Source organism: Mauremys mutica, chromosome 1 (genome assembly GCF_020497125.1).
Source record: "Mauremys mutica isolate MM-2020 ecotype Southern chromosome 1, ASM2049712v1, whole genome shotgun sequence".
Lineage (NCBI taxonomy): Eukaryota > Metazoa > Chordata > Testudines > Geoemydidae > Mauremys > Mauremys mutica.
This window is the reverse complement of record NC_059072.1, coordinates 47970860-47992783: the sequence shown is the minus strand read 5'-3', so window position 1 is coordinate 47992783 and position 21924 is coordinate 47970860. Positions and strand designations below refer to the sequence as shown.

General features: G+C 41.9%; 1 protein-coding gene across 2 annotated transcripts in view; it reads left to right on the top strand.

Moving 5' to 3' along the window:
- MET (MET proto-oncogene, receptor tyrosine kinase) overlaps nt 1-21924 on the top strand; it is a 125544-nt gene that overhangs the window by 12112 nt on the left and 91508 nt on the right. Inside the window, exons 1-2 of one of the 2 annotated variants that reach the window (XM_045031582.1) lie at nt 1487-1504; nt 18397-19611. In XM_045031582.1, the coding sequence (XP_044887517.1) occupies nt 18412-19611 (1200 nt within the window). In that variant the 5' untranslated portion in view covers nt 1487-1504; nt 18397-18411. Of the gene's footprint in view, nt 1-1486; nt 1505-18396; nt 19612-21924 lie in introns of those variants that run through there. The other variant, XM_045031575.1, reaches the window with a different exon arrangement.

The window sequence follows — 21924 nt, the reverse complement described above, 5'->3', positions numbered from 1 at the left end:
GATGGAGTGAGTGGGGACCAGAGTCTCAGGGAAGGGTGTTTGGTTTTCGGCAATTAGAAAGTTGGCAACCCTAAGTATTTAGTGTTTAGTGTTTACCAAGCAGTTTCAGATCTGAATAAAAAATTTCTCTGTGACTATTTTGCCTGGTGTTGCTGGCATTTGCCCTACAAGTAATATGGGCAGGGGAACATAGCACAGTGACATTTCTTGGAGCTGTGTTATACTCTCCACTTATATGAGTGGAGGGTCCAAGGATCAAGCAGTTCCTTGCCTGGGGAGGCCCAGCTCCGCAACATTGCTCCTCCCTTCTCCTGACCCCACCAAAGTCCCTCTTTGAGGTCTCCAACCAGGCTTCCCTTATGGAAAAATCCTATAGGATTTCATATTAAATTAGAATCTTTCTATAGGTTTTTTGAGTAGTCCTTCTAGAATTTAATAGTGAATTATATTTTTGCTATAGAATTCTATAGATTGAAAACAAAATACCCCCCCACACACACACATACACTCACTGTACTATGGTTAACACTTTTTATTCAATTCCATGGAACCTCATGGGTTTCATGTTTCTCAAACTCTATAGGATTACTCCATAAGGGTCAGGATCTTGTGTTCAGGGAGGGGGCAAATTGCTGGATATGTGTCAGGATGAGGAGAAGGAAGATCATAGAAGCTGCACCGTCCCCCACCCCCTAATCCATCTCTTAGAACTTTTATGGGTAAGTTAATGCAGCCGGTGCTGGCAGTAACTTACTGGGTTTTCCCCTCCATTCTGTAGAACACTAAGTAGGAGGAGGTTTTGTAGGAGTCGCGCTGAGAGGAATCTGGAAAGCTGGAAGTCAGCGTGGAGATGTATAACCCTCACACTGATCTCCACAGATCACATGTGTATCCAAATTCTTCAGAGGTTCTGCTGCTTTGTGGGGCTGAACTCTCTGTTTCTTCTGCAGGGTGGGAAAGTGATAACATAGTGCTGGGTCATTAGCTGTCTGAAGGACTATTAATTCCTTGTGAATCTGTGTCATTTTAGTTTTTCTGAGAACGTGTTTAGAAGATTAATCACATGATTTTGTTTCATAAACCTTAAGCTATCATGATAAAATCTGCTTGTGAGTAGTTCAGTGTCATTGCTGCTTCCAGAGAAAATAACTTTTTTTTTTTAACTGACGATTTTTTTTGCTTAACATGCTTTCAAAAAATGTATTTTTCGGAAAGTAACACCACACTACTTTCAAACTAAATATGAGTTGGGCCAAACTGCCTTCAGATAAGCACACACAACTTCCATTGGCTTTGGTGGGAGTTCTTCCTGCTTATCTGACAGCAATATTTGAAGTTCCTTCTGGATACAACAGAAGCTAATACAACAAGTGAATTGTTTCTACAGTACAAAACCTCTTTCAGGAAACAACACTGAACAGTAAGAGATAGCTGAAGAATAAGAGACCTGTGTCCCTACTACTTCTTGGTGAATCTTTAGCATTTTTCAAATTCAATTCTGAACGTAAGTTATTGACTGAGAAATGCATGCGTATTGTTAATGGGGCTAAAAGCCAAACAGTCAAGTCTCTGACAAGTCAGTGTATTTATAGGTAAGGCTACGTTTTAGTCAGGTATTTTTAGTAAAAGGCATGGACAGGTCACGGGCAGTAAACAAAAATTCATGGCCCGTGACCTGTCCATGACTTTTACTGTATACCCCTGACTAAAACTTGGGGGGGAGGGAGCTCGGGTGCTGGGGCAGGGGGCGCGGCCTGGGGGTGCTGGCAGGGGCATGGCCCAGGGAGACGCTGCAGGTGCTTGGGGTGTGGGGGGGAGTCATGGCCTGGGGGGGCGCCACAGGTGCTCAGAGTGGAAGTCACGGCCTGGGGAGCACTGCAGGTGCTGGGGAGGGAGTTGAATTGATGGGGCTGGGGCAGGCTCCTGGGTAGCGGCGACTTCAGCTCCTAGCTCCACGTGCTGCCTCTGCTCTGCCCCAAACCCTGGTTCTGGAGCTCCCATTGGCTGGGAACCACAGCCAATGGAAGATGTGGGGGTGATGCCTGCGGGCAGAGGTAGCACATGGAGCTAGGAACTGAGGGAGGGGAGTTGCTGTTACCCTTCCAGGGAGCCCCTCCCCCAGGTAAGCACCGCCCCACCCCGCAACCCTGAGCCCCCTCACACCCAAACTCCTGCTGCTGAGGGGCGGAGGGCCCCAAGACTGCCCCAGCAGTAGCTGGTGTGCCAGGCCCGGGTGGCTGCCTGAGCTCAGATGACCCCCGGGCCAGGCGCACCGGCTGCTGCAGAAGTCACAGTGCTCATGGAAAGTCATGGAATCCGTGACCTCTGTGACAAACCCGGAGCCTTATTTATAGGGAATTCAAAGATATTTGAAGAAACAATGCCCATGTGCATTAATTAATGTTACTGGGAAATAATATGTTTTTTCACTCATTCATTAGAGAATAATTAATTTCTTCATTAAACAATATGTAAGATTTTTAAAGATTTATTGTTTTACACCCCCTATCATCCTTTTGACTTATGCCCTGCACATCTCATTGTTTGTCATGTATCAAGTGTTGCTCATTTTAAATGATGAAATATTGAGATTTTGTTATCTTAAAAGTTCTTCTGTCTCTTAGGATGTTTAATGGCCCAATTCTCCAGTCCTTACTCAGCTAAACTCTTACTGGAATCAGTGACAATGTTGTCTGAGTAAGGGCTGCAGGACTGGGCCTTTAGTTACTTGGAGAAGGTGGCACATTCACAATAAAGGGATATCACTTGCCCAGACAGGCATGTTGTTTACTCACTTCCAAACCCAGGCTCTTCTACAAATATCCAGGTGCGTAGTAACTTGGACCTGCCACTCCCCTATCCCCGGCAGCTGTATCCTGTGCAAGTTAAAAGCCCAACTCTGAATCCTTATTCTAGTGAGTAATTCTTAGTCACACAACCAGTCCAACTTGGGATAAAGGTCTGATTCACAGGAGTGCAGGCAAGAAACTTCAGCTTGACTTCCTCACCCAGTTACATGATCTGGGTCAGGGATCCAAAAGTCAGAACTCTTGGTACATCACAGGGTTCACTCACTGATGCCAGGGGCTGCTATTAAAGCATTGAAATCAGTGGTGTTACTTATTTGAGCAAGCATTACTCACAGGAGTAAACATTGCAGGATCAAGTCCTAAGTGATGCGCATATACCAAATGAGCATCTGCTAGTTTTACCCCTGTCACTTTATTTTGCTTTCAAGTTAGCAGGTCAAGTTAAAGACTAAGGGCTTGTTTACCCTGAAAATTTACATCAGCATAAGAGTGTGAAAAATCCACCTCCCTGAAAGAAGTAGTTGTGCCGAGCTAACCTTCGGTGCAGACAGTGCTAGAATTCTTCTGTCGACCAAGCTACAGCCTCTCAGGGAGGTGGATTAACTACAGAGATGGGGAAAACCCATCCCATCACTGGAGTAAGTGTCTACACTGAAGCACTACAACGGTGCAGCTGCAACACTGCAGCTATGCTGCTGTATTGTTTTAAGTGTAGATGTAACCTAAGGGGGAGCTTTGTCTCTAACTTGTCTTGCCCTACTCATGTGAAAACTACAAACTGCCTTGGCTTCATTAGGATTTTGCTTTCAAGTTAGTTAAACCTTTTTTTTTCTAGTGAAGGTGCAACCTTATTTCATGAAAGCTGAGATTCTGGAGCACAAGTTAGCAATCTGGAGTAGGTGCGTTATGCTGTAGTGTCAGATACAGGCCCATTCCAAGCCCTTATTTGGGACTCACCCGTACGTTTTGTAATCTGTTTATATACATGCAAAATCATGCAGATCCCTGAGGTTTGTAGGACTCTGTCAATCAATAACCACCAGCATGTCTCTGGCAGGATGTAACATGTGTTAGTTCATTGTTAGTTTATTGCTCCCAAATAGAGAACAGATTCCGTAATTAATGAATTGATGTAAAATATCCTCCTCATGAAGACTAACAGCAACTGAAACACATCACACACCTATATAGGTGCAATCCAAGCCCAATATAAGATAGGCCTTGGCCGCCTGAGAGAAAACCTCTTGTTCTGCCCCAGCAACTGCGAAGCAGTCTCTGTGCTGAAAGTAGAGTGCTTTTGGTGGAAAGCCCTCAACTCTGGAATGTTTAGTTCAGCAGGGCCAGAGTTTATTAGCACTTCAACTAACTCTGCTGGGCCTGCCTGTTCATTGTGGGAATGGGTAAAATCAAGGCCTTGATGTTGAAGTTTTTAAATTGATTGTACATGCAATTTTTTTTATAGAAACTGTGCTTAAGGCTAATCTCTGCCATCAGATCCAAGGCTACTCTCCAGTTTTTACTTGTAAGTAGTAATACTTAGCACATTATATTTTCAAAGCATTTTGCAAACATGAACTTACTTAAACTCATGTCACCCTTGTGTGAAAGATAAATTATATGAAATCTGGAAGCAGCCTCTTTGCTTATCTTACAAACTCCGGGAATCCTGCTTTTTCAGCTCCAAAAAGGTCTCCAAAACCAGACATGTTTTGGCCTAAAGAGTGAGTCTGAACAAGTCTGAAATTAAGTGAAAATCATTTTACAAATAACCCTTAGGACTACTGGTTGTGCATTTTAGCCTTCTCAGATATCTAGCCAATGGAACTGTCTTGCTTCAAGTCTTTCTTCGCAGCTCAAGCAGTATCAGGAGCAAATATTTTGTTTATTTCAGTTTTACTACTTTATAGACATCTATCCCAGGTGCTAGGTACTCAGATAGGAGCTTTAAACTGTTCCAAAATGGAGGGAGAAGCATAAACAAAATGACAGCAGATCCGATCCAACACAAAGCCAAACACTTAGCATGAAAATAAACCCACCCCTGCACTCTGACCACTCAGCATCCCAAAACTCTGCACCAAACAAATGGGCTTTTCAGATGATCCTAGGGTGACCAGATGTCCTGAGTTTATAGGGACAGTCCCAATATTTGGGGCTATTTCTTTATATAGGCACCTACTATCCCCCACCCCGTCCCAATTTTTCACACTTGCAATCTGGTCACCCTAGTGGGGCCTGAAGTCAGCAGATTGGGGGGGCTTTCAGAATAAAAGTGGGAATAAATTCTATAGCTGATGGACCCTCAAGAGAAAACCCTGCCAACAAGAACCAAGTTAGTTCCAGCTTAGCCATCTCCACTGATTGTAACAATGTTCCACAGGAGGGAGCTGGCCCATCAGATAGGCTAGTTCCAGGCAATTTAGGGATGTATAAATCATCACCAATACTGTAAAATCTTTCAAAACAGATCAGTAAGCACTAGTGTCATGCTCACAGCATGCTATTTTTCTTAACAAATGGGTCATCAGTAGCTCAGCTTCTAAACTCAGTTAAGGTGTGTGACCCTGTCTAGAGTACACTGTAATAAGCTAATCTTGTTGTGAGAAACAGAAGGTTAGCATTCAAAAGAGAAGGTCACAAGCACTGAGCCTAAACAGATGGAAAAAACATTGCACCTATTTGATCATCCAAAAGCTACTGGGAATCTACCTGGACAACTCAAATTATTAATTTTGGTAACATATGCTGTATATACACCACCAACCAACAGTGCATAGAAGATGGTAGTTCTGTTTTCATGAAAGATTTAGCAATTTCAGCATTTGGCTTTGTTCTGAATCAAAACAAACACTGAAAATGTTGAAGTTTTATGAAGGAAAATTCTGGGGGGTGGGGGAGAAATCATGTTGGGGCAATCAAGGTTTTGTTTCAACAAAATAGTTTTTTATTTCAACTTTATTTTGTAATATACTAAATTTAAAAATATTCAAAACAAAAAGTTGTATCCAAATGAAAAATTTAAATATTTAATTTTTAAAAATGTCAAAATGGGATGCTTCACCATTGTCAGAACTCTTTTTCTTGGTTTTCTTCCAAAAATAAAAATCTGGCAAAATCAACCCAATTTCTCAAATCGTTTTTATTTCAATGGAACCACATACTCTTACAGAATATGGTCCATTAGCATTTCTCCAGCCACCTCTAGATATCCGAGAAAGCGAAAATGCACAACCAGTAGTCCTAAGGGTCATTTGTAAAATGATTTTCACTTAATTTCAGATTTGTTCAGACTTACCCTTTAGGCCAAAACATGCCTAGTTTTGGAGGCCTTTTTGGAGCTGGAGAGCAAGATTCCTGGAGTTTGTAAGTAAGTAAAGAGGCTGCTTCTCCATTTCCTCAGGTTGCTTCCCCCAGCCCATCATTATCACCTTAGTCTTTAAGGCTCAACCTGATTAATCAGCTCAGACTTATCTATGCACCAATCTCATCTAGACCAGTGCTTCTCAAAGCCCCTGGTGGTCTGAGCCGGTTTGTTTATCTGCCATGTCCGCAGGTTTGGCCGATCGCAGCTCCCACTGGCCGCGGTTTTCCAATGGAGGTCAATGGGGGCTGCGGGAAGTGGCGCAGGCCGAGGGATGTGCTGGCCGCCCTTCCCGCAGCCCCCATTGGCCTGGAGCGGTGAACTGCGGCCAGTGGGAGCCGCGATTGGCCGAACCTTCGGACGCGGCAGGTAAACAAACCGGCCAGACCGCCAGGGGTTTTCCCCGAACAAGCGGCGGCCCACCTTTGAGAAGCACTGACCTAGACAGTGAGCGCAGTCAATCATCGTGTCTGGGGTAGATGAGATATTATATAAAGGAGGGTGGCAGCAGCCTATTGAAAATACCTGACTCTGTGGGCTTGTCGCCACTTAGCATGGATTGATGCTGCGGTGATCAATTCACCAGGGGTTGATTTAGTGGGTCTAGTGAAGACCCCTCTCCCATCAACTCTGGTACTCCACCGGAATAGAAAGCATAAGGTAAGTAGATGGGAGAGTTTCTCCTATCGACCCAGCCTGGTGTAAACACCACAATAAGTTGACCTAAAGTACGTCAACTCCAGCTATGTTATTCACATAGCTGGAGTTGCGTAACTTAGGTCGACTTTACCCTATAGTGTAGACCTGCCCTGGTTCTCCTCACTAACTCTCCTCATAGACATATTGAATAAGATGAGTGAGGACACAGACCATAGACAACCCTTAGGGCAAAAATAGCAATTGACCAACACTACTATAGACTCTCAGGGCTTGTCTACACTAAATGGGGGATAGATGCATGGCGGTCAATACATTGGCGGGGGAGGGATAGCTCAGTGGTTTGAGCATTGACCTGCTAAACCCAGGGTTGTGAGTTCAATCCTTGAGGAGGCCACTTAGGGATCTGGGGCAAAAATTGGTCCTGCTAGTGAAGGCAGGGGCTGGACTAGATGACCTTTCAAGGTCCCTTCCAGTTCTAGGAGATTGGTATATCTCCAATTATTTTTTTTTTTGGTGGTTGATTTAGCGGGTCTTAGACCCGCTAAACTGACTGCAAATCACGGTCCCATTGACTCCTGTACTCCACTAGATTGAGAAGAGAAGGGGGAGTCGACGGGAGAGCGTGTCCAACATCGCATGGTGTGGACCCCGCAATAAGTAGATCTAATCTACGTCGACTTGAGTTATGCTATTCATGTAACTCAAATTGCGTAGCTTAGATCAACTTTTCTCTGTATTGTAGACAAAGCCTCAGAGAAAATGATTAAACCACTTGGCTATTCTGAGCATTTGTGCTGCATCTTAGAGGACTTCGGGGCTCAGATATTATTATAATTAGATGGCATCAAACAGGCAAGTAGACAAGTAGCAACTTAATATATGTTGTTATGTTCATAGATTTTATCCTTTATGCTGGCTACATGTTCAGATAATATTCTATCTGTGAGCAATAAACATTGATGTGCAGGACATTTTTTAGAAATTAATAACTGGCTAGGAAGCGTTATTGGCTCTGGTACCGTTAAAATCATTAACTGATGACTAAACCCCAGGAAATGCCCTGCACCAGGATCATTCATAATTGCTATTGTAACATTTTGACCATCTCTGTACTTTCCCTGGGTTACTTATTATTTGCCTTTTTCCCTTTCATTTAATGACCAATTCCTTTCTCTTTATTATCCCAGTATGTAAAACTGTTAGCTTTACTACAAGTATGGAAAGGTGTACAAAACCTGCTTTAGTTCAATGCAAGAACTAGGCATATGGCAAGAACACAAATGGAGAAGTAATACATCAGGATAGTCAAATAGGTGGAAATAAAACTCTGCTTACAGCCAGGCTTGCCTACTTGGATCTTCAGGAAAGCAAGGATTGCATACCAACAAAGTTAGGCTGTCCCTGTTCTGTGCAGACCACCACAACATGTTTGCACTTATGCAAGCAGATCTTCAAAAGGACAGAATTTGTCAGGAACATTGAAGTATCAGAAAACTGTGTTTCCCTAGCCGGGTGACTTTTTTTACTTATACCAAAAGTGCTGTTAAAGGACACGCATCTTTACTTGAGGTTGTGTGCCTTGATCAGATATAGGAAAAGAAGTGTTTACCTATGATGAAATTTAGTGTTCTGGAATATGCAGGGCTCATTTATAGAAGACACTACATAGTCGCATATTTTTATCCCTAATGCCTTCTATTCATGAATCTCAAAATGCTTTACAAACAATGTATCTTTAGAATCATAGAAATATAGGGACTTTAAGAGGTCTTCTAGTCCATCCCCACTCCCTACAGAGGAAGGATTAAGTATATATAGACCATCTCTGACAGGTGTTTGTCTAACCCAGGGGTAGGCAACCTATGGCACGGGTGCCGAAGGCGGCACGCGAGCTGATTTTCAGTGGCACTCTCACTGCCCGGGTCCTGGCCACCAGTCCAGGGGCCTTTGCATTTTAATTTAATTTTAAATGAAGCTTCTTAAACATTTTAAAAGCCTTATTTACTTTACATACAACAATAGTTTAGTTATATATTATAGACTTATAGAAAGAGACCTTCTAAAAATGTTAAAATGTATTACTGGCACATGAAACCTTAAATTAGAGTGAATAAATGAAGACTCGGCACATCACTTCTGAAAGGTTGCTGACCCCTGGTCTAACCTGTTCTTAAAAACCTCCAGTGATGGGGCTTGTACAACCTACTGTAAGGGGTTGGGGCATAGGCAATCTGGCCTAGTGGTCACTGCTAGGCTAGTGTCAGAGTCAAGGATGGCCACGAGTGCTAGTCAATGAGCAGTAATCAGAATAATTGCTAGAGCTGGGATCAGTAGGCAAGAGTCAGGGTCAGAGTCAAGCCAGGGTTGAAGACTGGAGATTAGGAGTAGTTACCAGACTGAAGTGGGTAAACGAGAGTCAGGGTCAGAGACTGGAGACGAGGAGGGAAGGCAAGGTCTAGAACCACAGCAAGCCAGAAGCCTGCGTGGTTGCCCAGACAACTTCCTGGGCACTCCCCAAGGTTAAATAAAAGTGTGTCATCTTTATTTTATAGACACAGGGAAAAGAAACACACAGAGGTGAAGTGACATGCCTAAGTTCATGCAATAAGTCTGTGGAGGAATTGGGAACCCAGATCTCTTGACACCCCCTTCCTGGGCCTTAACCACAAGACCATCCTTGCTCTGTATTCTGAACAATAACGGATCTAATACTAAGCATGACCTCAAGTCCCCCACCCCCGCCCCCCCGCTTAAAGCTCCTATTACAGTTTTCAGGATGTAGGGCCCAATTTGCAACCCTTCAATTGAATGACACTGACCTATGTGTGTGGTCTCACTGAATAATTTGCTACAGAGACAGGTCTTGAGCCTGTGATAGAACTGGATTAATTTCAATGCTCCTGGTAGTGAAGAGCTACAAGAGCACCACAGTTTTTCTCATAGTTCAAAATGATTTGGACAAACTGGAGAAATGGTCTGAAGTAAATAGGATGAAATTCAGTAAGGACAAATGCAAAGTACTCCACTTAGGAAGGAACAATCAGTTGCGCACATACAAAATGGGAAATGACTGTCTAGGAAGGAGTACTGTGGAAAGGAATCTGGGGGTCATAATGGACCAGAAGCTGAATAAGGGCCAACAGTGTAACGCTGTTGCAAAAAAAGCAAATATCATTCTGGGATGTTTTAGCAGGAGTGTTGTAAGCAAGACACGAGAAGTAATTCTTCCACTCTACTCCATGCTGATTAGGTCTCATCTGGAGTATTGTGTCCAGTTCTGGGCGCCACATTTCAGGAAGGATGTGGAGAAATTGGAGAGAGTCTAAAGAGCAACAAAAATGATTAAAGGTCTAGAAAATGACCTGTGAGGGAAGATTGAAAAAATTGGGGTGGTTTAGTCTAGAGAAGAGAAGACATAACAGTTTTCAAGTACGTAAAAGGTTGTTACAAGGAGGAGGGAGAAGAACTGTTTTTTCTTAACCTCTGAGGATAGGACAAGAAGCAATTGGCTTAAATTGCAGCAAGGGAGGTTTAGGTTGGACATTAGGAAAAAGTTCCTAACTGTCAGGGTGGTTAAACACTGGAATAAATTGCCTAGGGAGGTTGTGGAGTCTCCATCATTGGAGATTTTAAAGAGCAGGTTAGACAAACACTTGTCAGGAATGGTCTAGATCAATGTTTCCCAAACTTGGGACGCTGCTTGTGTAGGGAAAGCCCCTGGTGGGCCAGGCTGGTTTGTTTACCTGCTGCATCCGCAGGTCCGGCCAATCGCGGCTCCCACTGGCAGTGGTTCACTGCTCCAGGCCAATGGGAGCTGCTGGAAGCAGCGGCCAGTACGTCCCTCTGCCCGCGCTGCTTCCAGCAGCTCCCATTGGCCTAGAGCAGCAAACCGCAGCCAGTGGGAGCTGCGATCAGCCGGCCCTGTGGACGCAGCAGGTAAACAAACCAGCCCGGCCCTCCAGGAGTTTTCCCTATACAAGCGGTGTCCCAAGTTTGGGAAACACTGGTCTAGATAATACTAGTCACGAGTGCAGGGGACTGGACTAGATGACCTCTTGAGGTCCCTTCCAGTTCTATAATTCTACAATAATGAACCTCAGCAAATAGTGACTAGTATATTCCAAATGAATGCTGTTCAAAGTCTATTTTCTATTTTCCTGCTGTCGTCAACTAATAACGCCTTTAAAAAGAAAAGCCATGTCCTTGTACCTCCGGATGTGGAAAACACTACTGTATTGTCAAGTCCCAGTCCATCTGAAAATGTTAGCAGTATCACAGATTAACAATATGGACTATCCATTCTTGTGTGTTGTTTTTCAATTATTCTTTCAATACTTTCAGCATCTTTCTGATCGTTTCTCATTATGGGTTTGGCTCTGCAACCCCTACACTGAGTAGCACTTCCTCACACGAGTAGTTCCAGTGAATCTCAAGAAACGCTGAATTCCAAATTAGCCCTTTTTGAACAATGTAACACTATCAATCTGATCATTTGGAATGTACCAGTCAGCTCTGTCATTATGAGAGCACTGGTACTGCCATTGTAGTCTGTCACTAGCAGAAGCAATTAAAACAAAAATCGTGCCACTGACTCAAAACCTGCCTTGTCCTTAGGATGTTAAGCACTACAGGAGGTTTCAAAAGAAATGCCAGAATTTGTATTCCATTGCAATATACTTACAGTAAATTAATATTAAACAAGTAAAATAATATATCTTTCTCCCTAGCAAAGGATAAATTGATTGTCTTGTGTTCTAGTGTGTGTTAAAAATAAACCTGGAAAAACAATGAACACTCTTTTTACTGTAAACCACTGTAAATTACAAAAATATATTGGACCTTTTAATGGACTGTGCATATCAATATATTTTATGTACTGAGTTTATAAATTTGTCTGATTTCTACTGTACTAGATTTTCATGTTAGAATGAATACAGTAAAGATCTTTCAGATCAGCCCAACACGCTAATGAATTCATCTCTTGGAAAGTCATTGCACGTATTGTTCAGATTAGCATTTCATTTTTAACATAAATCAAGACACTGATTGTTTTCCTATACTTTTATATCAATGTATATTAAAAATGTGCTTATCAAATGTTCTGGACACTTGCACAACAATTATATAAGCAATAGTTGAGCCAAGGTTCAGCAAACGAAACCTTCCCAAATTTTTGCAATGGAACTCTTCCTACGAGCAGGGAGAAACTAGTTAATGGTTTTCTACTGGCTCAAAAGTAGACACATTTACAGATACCTTGACCCCAGTTTTGGTTGCTGCTGATCAGTTATTTATGAAAAAAATCACAAGCAAATAGTTCCCAAAATCTGAAACTGAAGTGAATGCCATGCCAGTCTCAGTATAGACAGCAGTGGCAGAATACATCTTAACGTTATTGCCTTTACTTGAGTCTAAACTTGCTTCATAAATGAATAAAGATTTATTTGACAAGAGTGGGATCTCACTAATTTGCACTAATTACTCAGACATGTTGAAAACTTTCATTTTGAAAATTGGCAAGTAAGGAGTGAAGTCCAAAACTATCTCCCATTAAAGTCAACGGAGAGTTGGATCAGGCCATAATGTTTTATTCAAGTAGTTTGGGCTGGGAGCTGTGCAGTGGGAAAGGGGAAAGCATCCTCCTCCTTCCCCACGTTCATGGAGAAGTTCCACAGCCATTCCAGGGAGGCTGTTTCAGCCTAATGACTGAAGTAAACCTGCACTTCTCTAAGGTACTCCCCCTGAGATAGAGAGAGAGACACACACAATGATTCATTTAGCATGCCCATCCTCCGGCCTTGGCCTTACCTCCGTCCATCTCACCTTTGAGCCATCATCCGGTTTATTCTGCCATGTATGGAGCTTGCGCACACACAAACCTGCCCTACCCGGCTCCCACTTTACCACAGAACCAGTTCCATTGCTAACTGATTCCCCGCCGTTGGGGTGGACAGGCTGTATTTGCCCTCAGAGTAAGTCTAAGTTGAAAAAATGTGTCATGTTAGAAAGCAGCTTACCACAACCACCTAACACATTTCTTAATATGACTGTCTGTGATTATCCACACCAGGCATGTCCTCACTGTATTTTTGTACCTCAAATTAATTGGCAATCAATTAACTCAAGGTACTGAAGTTAGCGAAGATGAGCCCACTAAGAGCTAAGTCATGTTTAACATTCTGCTGGTTAACGAGTTACAGTGTGCTTTCCCCAAGTGAGTAAACAATATAAAAAGCAAGAATCCTGCAGCACAAAACATTCTTTGTCACTTGCCAGGGTATATCTCACTTAATCATTTCTCTGCCATTGCAGAGGCCTTGCACACTATTGCACCTGGGTCTCCTCTATTCTCTGCCTGTGCTACATAATCATCTAATCTCCTGTGGGTTTGTTGTTCTGGACAACAAAATTGGTCCAATTTTGGTGGTTCAGGTTGGTGTGCAGGTGCTGGGTGGTGTTGAAGGCCTTCGATGTGCAGGGAGTTGGACTGAATGATCTGGTGGCTGTAAATTCTATGACTCTATGTCTCTAGTTTATTTGCCAAGTGCAGTTTTGATTTGATTAGTTATGACAGTACTTCACCATGCTCTCTATTAACTGCTCTGCACTGTATTTTGTAGAAATCATGGTGTCTTAGTAATGTGAGACACAACTAATAAGATCTACAATCTCATAATTAATAACTAGTGCTCTATTAAATCTTAGCTAAAAATGGGAAGAAGCCATCATTTTTGTGTGCTAATTATAGGGTTTGCAGATTAGTGAAGTGTGAATTACCACAGCTCTGCTATATCCCACTGAAAAGGACCTATTTTAAGAATGTGTTTTCTAGTGTAAACTTGCCATTAACAACATAAGAATGGCCATATTGGGTCAGACCAATGGTCCATCTAGCCCAGTATCTCGACAGTGGCCGGGACAGTTGCTTCAGAGGGAATGAACAGAACAGGGCAATTTTTCAGAGATCAATCCCTTGTCATCCAGTCCCAACTTCTGGGCATTACTATGTTTGTATATGACACAAACAGGCCCCTATCATTTCTTGTCAGGTAATAAAGCAAGGAAAATTGAGATGTGCCAAATAACATACAAAAGCCAGGATTTGTAGGTTAAACAGTATCATTCTCTCTGAGGTTTCTTGAAGTGCATTGTGATCAAACTAAAAAGGAAGACAAAATTTTAACATTAATGCCATAAGACCAAGCACAGCTATGGCATTTGGCTTCCTCACATGTTGCAAACTTGACATTACCTAGCAACTAGCGCTGGTCTGGAATATCACTGCAATAAATGCAACATCCTCATGACCATCAAGAAAAGGTATTGCACTTGTATTCTTACAAATGATGACACACCGTGAATGAGGCTTGTCAATGGAAAAAAGCGATCAAGTTCCCAGTGATGGATGTTAGTCACTAGCACACAAACTCCAAGTACCAAATATGTATGGGAAGCATCAACCACAGCACTTACACTGCCAGCACCACGGGCTGACCAAAACCCAATTTCTCATGGGTAATATGAGCTAGTGTCTGCTGAGGGATGGAAAAATGGGGGCATTGTGACAGGACCTTTGAAAATATCCACTCACAAAAGACAGAATCCATCCACAGAATTAGCTTAATAGGAAGCACCACAGGTCAAAATAACTTAAAAGACTCATCTAGACAGATGACACAGATGGGGATAAACTGATCAAAGGGAGGTCACTAAAACACAACATAGAAACTAACAGATTAGTTTTTTTCCCTTAGCAACAGGAAGGTATTAACAGGGCCAGCTCCAAGTTTTTTGCAGCCCCAAGCAAAAAAATTTTCCCGTGCCCCTCCCGGCCCCGCCCCAACTCTGCCCCTTCTCCACCCCATTCCAACCCCTTCCCCAAATCCCCGGCCCCGCCTCCTCCCCCAGAAGCACCGCATTTCCCCTCCTACCCCTCCCTCCCTCTTAGGCTTGCCTGGCAGGGAGGGGGGAGAAACGGAGCAGCAGCGCACTCGGGGGAGGAGGCGGAGGTGAGCTGGGGGGAGCAGTTCCTCTGCCCCCCCCCCAGGGTTACTTCCTGCGACCCTCCCTGTGCCCCCCACCGCCGCAGCTCACCTCCGCTCAGGGCCGGCTTCTGGCTTATTGCGCCCCAAACAAACAAAATAAAAAAGGAGCCGGAGTGCCACCTCCTGGTGCCTAGAGCCGGCCCTGGGTATTAACTAATACCTTGACCTGCAGCAAGAAGAGAAAATGTAGCAAGTCCATAGCCTGGGTATTCTGGCACTGATTCAGCAAAGCACCTAAGCATGTGCTAAAGTCCCATTGAAATCAAATTAAAGTTAAGCACATGTTTAAGTGCTTTGTTGAACTGGGGTGCTCACACTTCTCAAGAGATGAGCTGCTGCATTTTTTACTAGCTGATGCTTTTGAATACTTTTCAAGGGTATCACCAAGTAAAGCATTTTGCAGCCTTGAGGTTATAACAAGATGGCTCCCTGTGCTGAAGTCTGCAAAAGAGGAATAGTGACAGTCTCCAGGCCAAACATTAGGAGAAAAGAGGCATTGTGTGCCATCAGTGTCTCCTTGAGATCCAAAAGCAGCAATGGAGATGATATAACCCCAAGGTTGAAATGCCACATATACACCTCCAAGAGTTAGTGCATTCTGAACCCTGCCCCCTGCCTATCAGCATCATTCCTATCTCACCAAGGTTGAGCCTACAGCAGTTTGCTTCTGCTTCCCACTCTTAGACACTGTGAAGCAGGAAATCCATAGTGTATGGGTTTGTGGGGAGCCATCTCCTTTTGCAACTGTATACATGTATTGACCTTGGGGGTTGTATAGATGGAACTCAGCAGGAGTCGGCATCTGAGACTTCTTGGCACATATCGCAAATACAAAGGAAGACAAGGTGTAAACATGATGGGAGGTTCTCAGACTGCAAAGCCTAGATGAAGTTTGGTTCTCATGTGTTGTTCATATTTTCCTTCCTTGCTCATGGAATTGAGAGTGGTACATATTATTAGTGCCCCCTGTTGCACTGCACTGAATTAAGGGAGCTATTTAGCTCTGCACCTTGGATCTGATGCTGTAAATCAACTTCAGTGGGAATTTGTCTGCTCCAGACTGCAGGGTCAAGCCTGGGACTTGAACTCCAGCAAGGAGATTAGTTAGCACCTGTGATTAGCGGCTCTTCAAGACCACAAGGCACCTGGGGAGCTGGGCAAAACTTTTTCCAGGGTAGGACCAGTTCCTGCCAGGAGCTACATAATTGCTAGTAGCAGCTAGTGCTGCCACACCTAGGGGGAAGTGGCGACAGTGACCCAGCTGGGGCTTTCCCTTTACCTCTGAGACCTGAACACCAGTGTGGCATGGGGAAAGAATAGTCCATGTCTTTACAGTTTCTGGGTCCTAGTGTCATTAAAAGCTGGTATTTTGCTCTTTTGGTCTTGAACACCCAGAACAACCTCTGCAGGAGTTCCCTGCACCTCTCAGATATCTGAGGGACCAGGAGGGTGGTTTGGGTAAGGGAACTGCATTCTGTAGGGGGATTTTAGGGGACAGAGTAGGGAGAAGGTTTTGTGTGTATTGTCTAATACATTGGAACAAGACGAGTGTATAGCAATCAAGTAACCTTTTGACTTTATTTTTGTAACTTTCATCTATCCACCCTTCAATTTCTCAACCTATTGTTATCAGCTCTCAATTCTTGTCTCATGTTCAATATTAGAACTTGATCTCGTTAGGGCAAGGAACGTGTCTGCCTATATGTTCTGCCAGGAGCCAGCACTCTGTAGATACTACAGCTAAATATTAAATCAAATTATCACTATTTTATAATGGTAATATCCCTGCTCTTTTTCCCCCCAAATCAAATTCTTTTTCTTCTCAATATTCTGCCACTGTATTGCTAATTAATAGCAGAAAATGCCAGTTGCTTAAAAAATAATACTCTCATTACTCACTACCACGAGTGGATTGTCTTTCCTAGCAGTTTTTCAGAGACTGTTGCTGATAATCTTTGATTTTTTTCTCCATTCTTGATCATGATTCTGGACAGACAGAGAGGTTTTTGGACAGGGGACAATTCTCTTGTTTGCAAACACTAAGTGTATAGACTAATGATGTAAGCCACAGAAAGAATGCGATATACATTGAAATAAAGGAAGAATACAGCAGAATTATTTGTGTTGTTTAAACCAATCTAATGAAAATATAAAAATTATATATTTGTTATATAAAATTTTTGATGACTTGTAAAATTCTGTCATTTTAGCCAACATTTTGCTTTTAAAAAAAAATCAGTACAGAACTCCTGTTTATTATATTTTGTATTTTCAAGTATGTATTTATTGTGAGCATTTGTCTATCAGAAACAATTGTTTAACTATAGCCAAATTATAAGCAATTTTTTCCATAAAATCTTCTAAACAGCATGTAATTATATTTCTTTTAGAAAGTATAATTGTTTTCCCCATAAGGAAGCCAAATTGAGCTTAGCAATTGTGGCAAGATATTAAGAGAACAATGTCTGGTATGATTTATGGTATAATGTAGACTCTTGACCAAAATACACAGCAACCACAATTCATGTACTTGGTCAAATGAGAGAGTTTTAAATATCACACCAGTCATAGGCTTTTGATTTTTAAAGCCACATCAAATAAATGGGGAAAATAAGTAAGAAAGAAATGTGCTACGTTTGTTGATTTCATCACTTCATGGCTCTAATTCATTTGATCTCTCTTTGTTTACAACACAGTGCTTTGCCTGTATCTTCTGAAGGTTCTCCCAAGTGACTTACTGCTGTGGTACAGGGCCTAAAATTAAACTTGCACATGTCTAGAACCACAAAATACATAAAGTGTTTTAAGGATATATTATAATGTCTTGTCTACTTGAGAGAAAATGACCATTCCAAGAACTAGAACTGGTTGAATTCTTTTCAGACAAAACATTTTTTGCCTTTTATGGAATTTGCAGGGGAAAACAGAATGGTTTTCTGGTAGTGAAAAATTTAATTAACCTTTTCAATAATGATGTTGATAAACATGTTGTGAAACACTGAGCAAAGAACAAAATGAGTCCAGTTAAATGCAAACGTCAACATTTTTTGTGATTTTTTTTTGACCAGCTGTACTAAAAATCACTCCAACCCCTAGATGTTGCAGAACACCTCTCTTCCACACAAAGTTCTCCAGCCACTTTATATGTGTTTCAAGAGCTGCTCTGATGAGAATTGCTTTCAGAGTATTTAAGGACTGGGTTGATCTAAGCCATTTCAGTCTAAACTGTTTTAGCATCAATGTGGAATTAAAATAGCTGATATTATCAGCTCCCCACAATGCACCAGTGGTCTTTCAAAATCCATTGCTACTGGGAAGTGTGCTGGGAGCTTTGAGATAGGTACCCATTAGACGTAATGGCAACAGTTTAGAACAGGATACGACAAAACTGCAAGTTTTTCTCAAGCCGGATTAGAATGGCTAATATACATACAGCATAGAAGCAGATCTTTGATAATAGATAAACTGAAGCTTTACCATATGAAATATAAACACTATTTATTTAAATATATTTTGACAGGTTAAATCTATAACAATGAAGACTGTTGCTGCGTTTACTTCTGGGATTATTGTATTCCTGTTTTCTTTGGTGCAAAGGACCAGTGGACAATGTAAAGAAGCAGCTATAAAGTCAGAGATGAATGTGAGCATCAATTATCATCTTCCTCATTTTATCACAGAAACGCCAATACAGAATATAGTTTTATATAAGCATCATATCTATATCGGAGCAGTCAACAAGATCTATGTCTTAAATGAAAATCTCCAGAACATTTCTGTGTACAAGACTGGACCCGTGCTGGAGAATCCTGATTGTGCACCATGTGAAGATTGCAAAGAGAGAGACAATTTATCCAATAGTGTTTGGAAGGATAATGTCAACATGGCTCTGCTCCTAGAAACGTACTATGATGATCAGCTCATCAGCTGTGGTAGTGTAACTCGAGGTGTATGTCAACGTCACATCATTCACCCCGACAACCCTGCAGACATAGAAAGTGAAGTGCACTGCATGTACTCAAAGCAGAGGGATGGTGAGTCAGACAGCTGCCCTGACTGTGTTGTAAGCACTTTAGGAACCAAAGTTTTGGTGACCGAAAAGGACAGATTTGTAAACTTTTTTGTTGGGAATACTGTCAAGTCTTCATTTCAACCACAACATGCACTACATTCAGTGTCGGTTAGAAGGTTAAAAGAAACCCTGGATGGTTTTGAGTTTCTCACAGATCATTCTTATATGGACATTCTCCCACAGTTCAGGGACTCTTATCCCATTAAGTACGTCCATGCCTTTGAAAATGACCGCTTTGTCTACTTCCTAACAGTCCAGCGTGAATCTCTTGACTCCCAGGCTTTTCACACAAGAATCATCCGTTTCTGCTCTTTTGATTCCGAGTTGCGCTCTTACATGGAGATGCCTCTTGAGTGCATTTTCACTGAAAAGCGGAGAAAGAGGTCAATTCGAAATGAGATATTTAATGTTCTGCAGGCTGCGTATGTCAGTAAGCCAGGTGCAGTTCTGGCCCATGAAATGGGGCTTAGCGTGAACGATGACATTCTGTATGGTGTGTTTGCACAAAGCAAGCCAGACTCTTCAGAACCAACAAACAGATCTGCTGTCTGTGCAGTCTCTGTCCGAACGATCAATGAATTCTTCAACAAGATTGTAGACAAGCAAAACATGAAATGTCTTCAGCACTTTTATGGGAAAGATAGCAAATACTGTTTGAAAAGGGTAAGTGAAAATTACTTTGTCACATATAAATTTGATACTGTATCCTGCCACCCGTTACTCACATTGACTACTCCATTACTGTGTGATTGTCCCATTGATTGCACTAGTGAGATGCAAGTCTTTGCTGGCTGAGGCCCCTAATCATTTACAGGTTATTTGAGTTGTCCATTTAAATAAGCAATGATTAGCACTAGTTCCGATCAGCTTTGCCAATGATTCATCTTTGCAAGAAGCAATTACAGTAAATCGACCGCAGGAGTCAACGAGGGGCTTAAGGATATAAAATAAAATATTAAAGGGACTGAAAAAACTCTTTTAAAAACAACTAATTTGTTTTCTGGTTTTGTGTTCTTTTGTTTCTAAGGATCTATTAGACCATAGATGGAACAATGAGGGAATTAGATTTCCTGCTGCCATTAAAAAGGGTTCACTACTATCAGTCCCCTTGTGCATTGAGTCCCCTAAAACTAAAACTCATAGAGAATGTTAAAGGTGAAATAAAGGTCTGGTGGGTTTTTTTAAGAAAAAAATCTGTTTCATAATATAAATCATTAAGGGCCAGATTGTGGTACCCTTACTCATGTTTCATACACAAGCAGTCCCACTGAAGTCAGTTTAGTTAATTCAATCGATGGGATTTCTTGTGGAGTGAGGTGCTATTTACTGTGAAAAAAGCTATCTGAATCTCACCCTACCCAAATGCTGTCCCAGTCCTGCAGTGAGGACTAAGCAAATGTACTCTTGTCTCTGCAAATTTCTCTGCGAAGGATTGGGTCCTAAAGAAGTAACCTGGAAGCTCACTTTTTCTGAGTACAATGTAGGGTTTATTAGATAAATGGGAATCTGGGTAAGAGGGGTTTTTTGTGGTAAATATTGTCTACCAAAAGATGCAACCTGAATTCAGATAATGAAGGGTTCCATATCTTTACATCTGTGCTTTCACAAATCTGCTACATATTGAGGGTTTCCCCGATGGTGCTGGTGGCATCCCAAGCAATTGGAACAACAAAGAGGAAACAAAAGAAAAACCCATCCTACCTCTCTGTTAACTGTTAAGTGGTCTGTGATGATGTCAGTGGAAATATGAAATCCTGTATTCAGGACTGGACAAGAAGGATTTTATAAACAAAATATTTAAAACATAAACATATTTGTAACACATTCTGTTGAGGACCTGAGACCTTGCAGACTTTGTGCTGTCCCTCCCGGATGGCAACGGATGTTAGGCGTTCAGCACCAGGATGAGGCAAAGGTAACACTGGGCGAATCTATCACTGCACAGATCCACTGGCATTTCCCTTGTGGCAGAGGCATGCTCCACCGTGGAGAGTGGCATAGCCATTGGGCTAGAACAGTGGTTCTCAAACTGGGGTTCATGAAATGTTACATGGGGTTCTCGGGAAAAAATTCCCTAATGGTGGACAGAGCTGTCCCTACAGGCCCGGGGCCAGCAGCCTGGAGCCCCTGGACTTTAAAGAGCTAAGCAGATCAAAGCAAGCATATCTGTCACACTGAGGAGATTTAAATTTCAAGACTCCTTATAAGAAATGGAAAGGGAGCTGGATATTTTTTGCTGTTTTTAAAATTAAATAGGCAGCTAGTATTGTTTTTAAAATTATTATGAACAAGTTTAAGCTTTGTTGTAATGTGCGTTGTTTGCCTGGACTGCTCAAGACCTGAATGCTTGTGTAGGAGGAACTCTTTGAGTTGGCTTCTTAAATACCTTCATGCTGTTTCACATCTGATACTCCTTGATGAAACATAGGAGCTTTGTCTTATAACAGGCTTATTCAAAGTGATACAAGCTATGAAAGTGAGATCTTGGAAGTGTTACCATTTTCATAATATAATAAAAATACTGTAATGACAAATAATAATTAATAAAGTGTGTAATAAGCATGTCATAAAAACAAATTTTATATTTCCAAGATCACTTGTTTTATAATTTATACTCTGGTAAAAGAGAAAATCCCTGGAAATATTCATTTTTAGGAGGAGGTTTGCGAGACTTGACATTTTTGAGAAAGGGGTTCAGAGGTTGTTAAAGTTTGAGAACCACTGGGCTAGAATACTCTCTAAATAGGCTCCATTATGATTCTGCAGCCTTCAGTGGAAGATTCCTTGCTAGAGATTCCCAGAGCTGAGCTGAGATATTGCTGGCACTGTGAACATGTCACACTCTATATTTTACTCTTTTTCTTTCTAATTTTCAGGAAAATAAATACAGTTTAGAAAATTCTTAATATAGTAGCTTCTGTTATCTGTTTCTAGTGCCTTGTCCTCGTCTTTTCTTAGACCTTAATATTCCTTCTT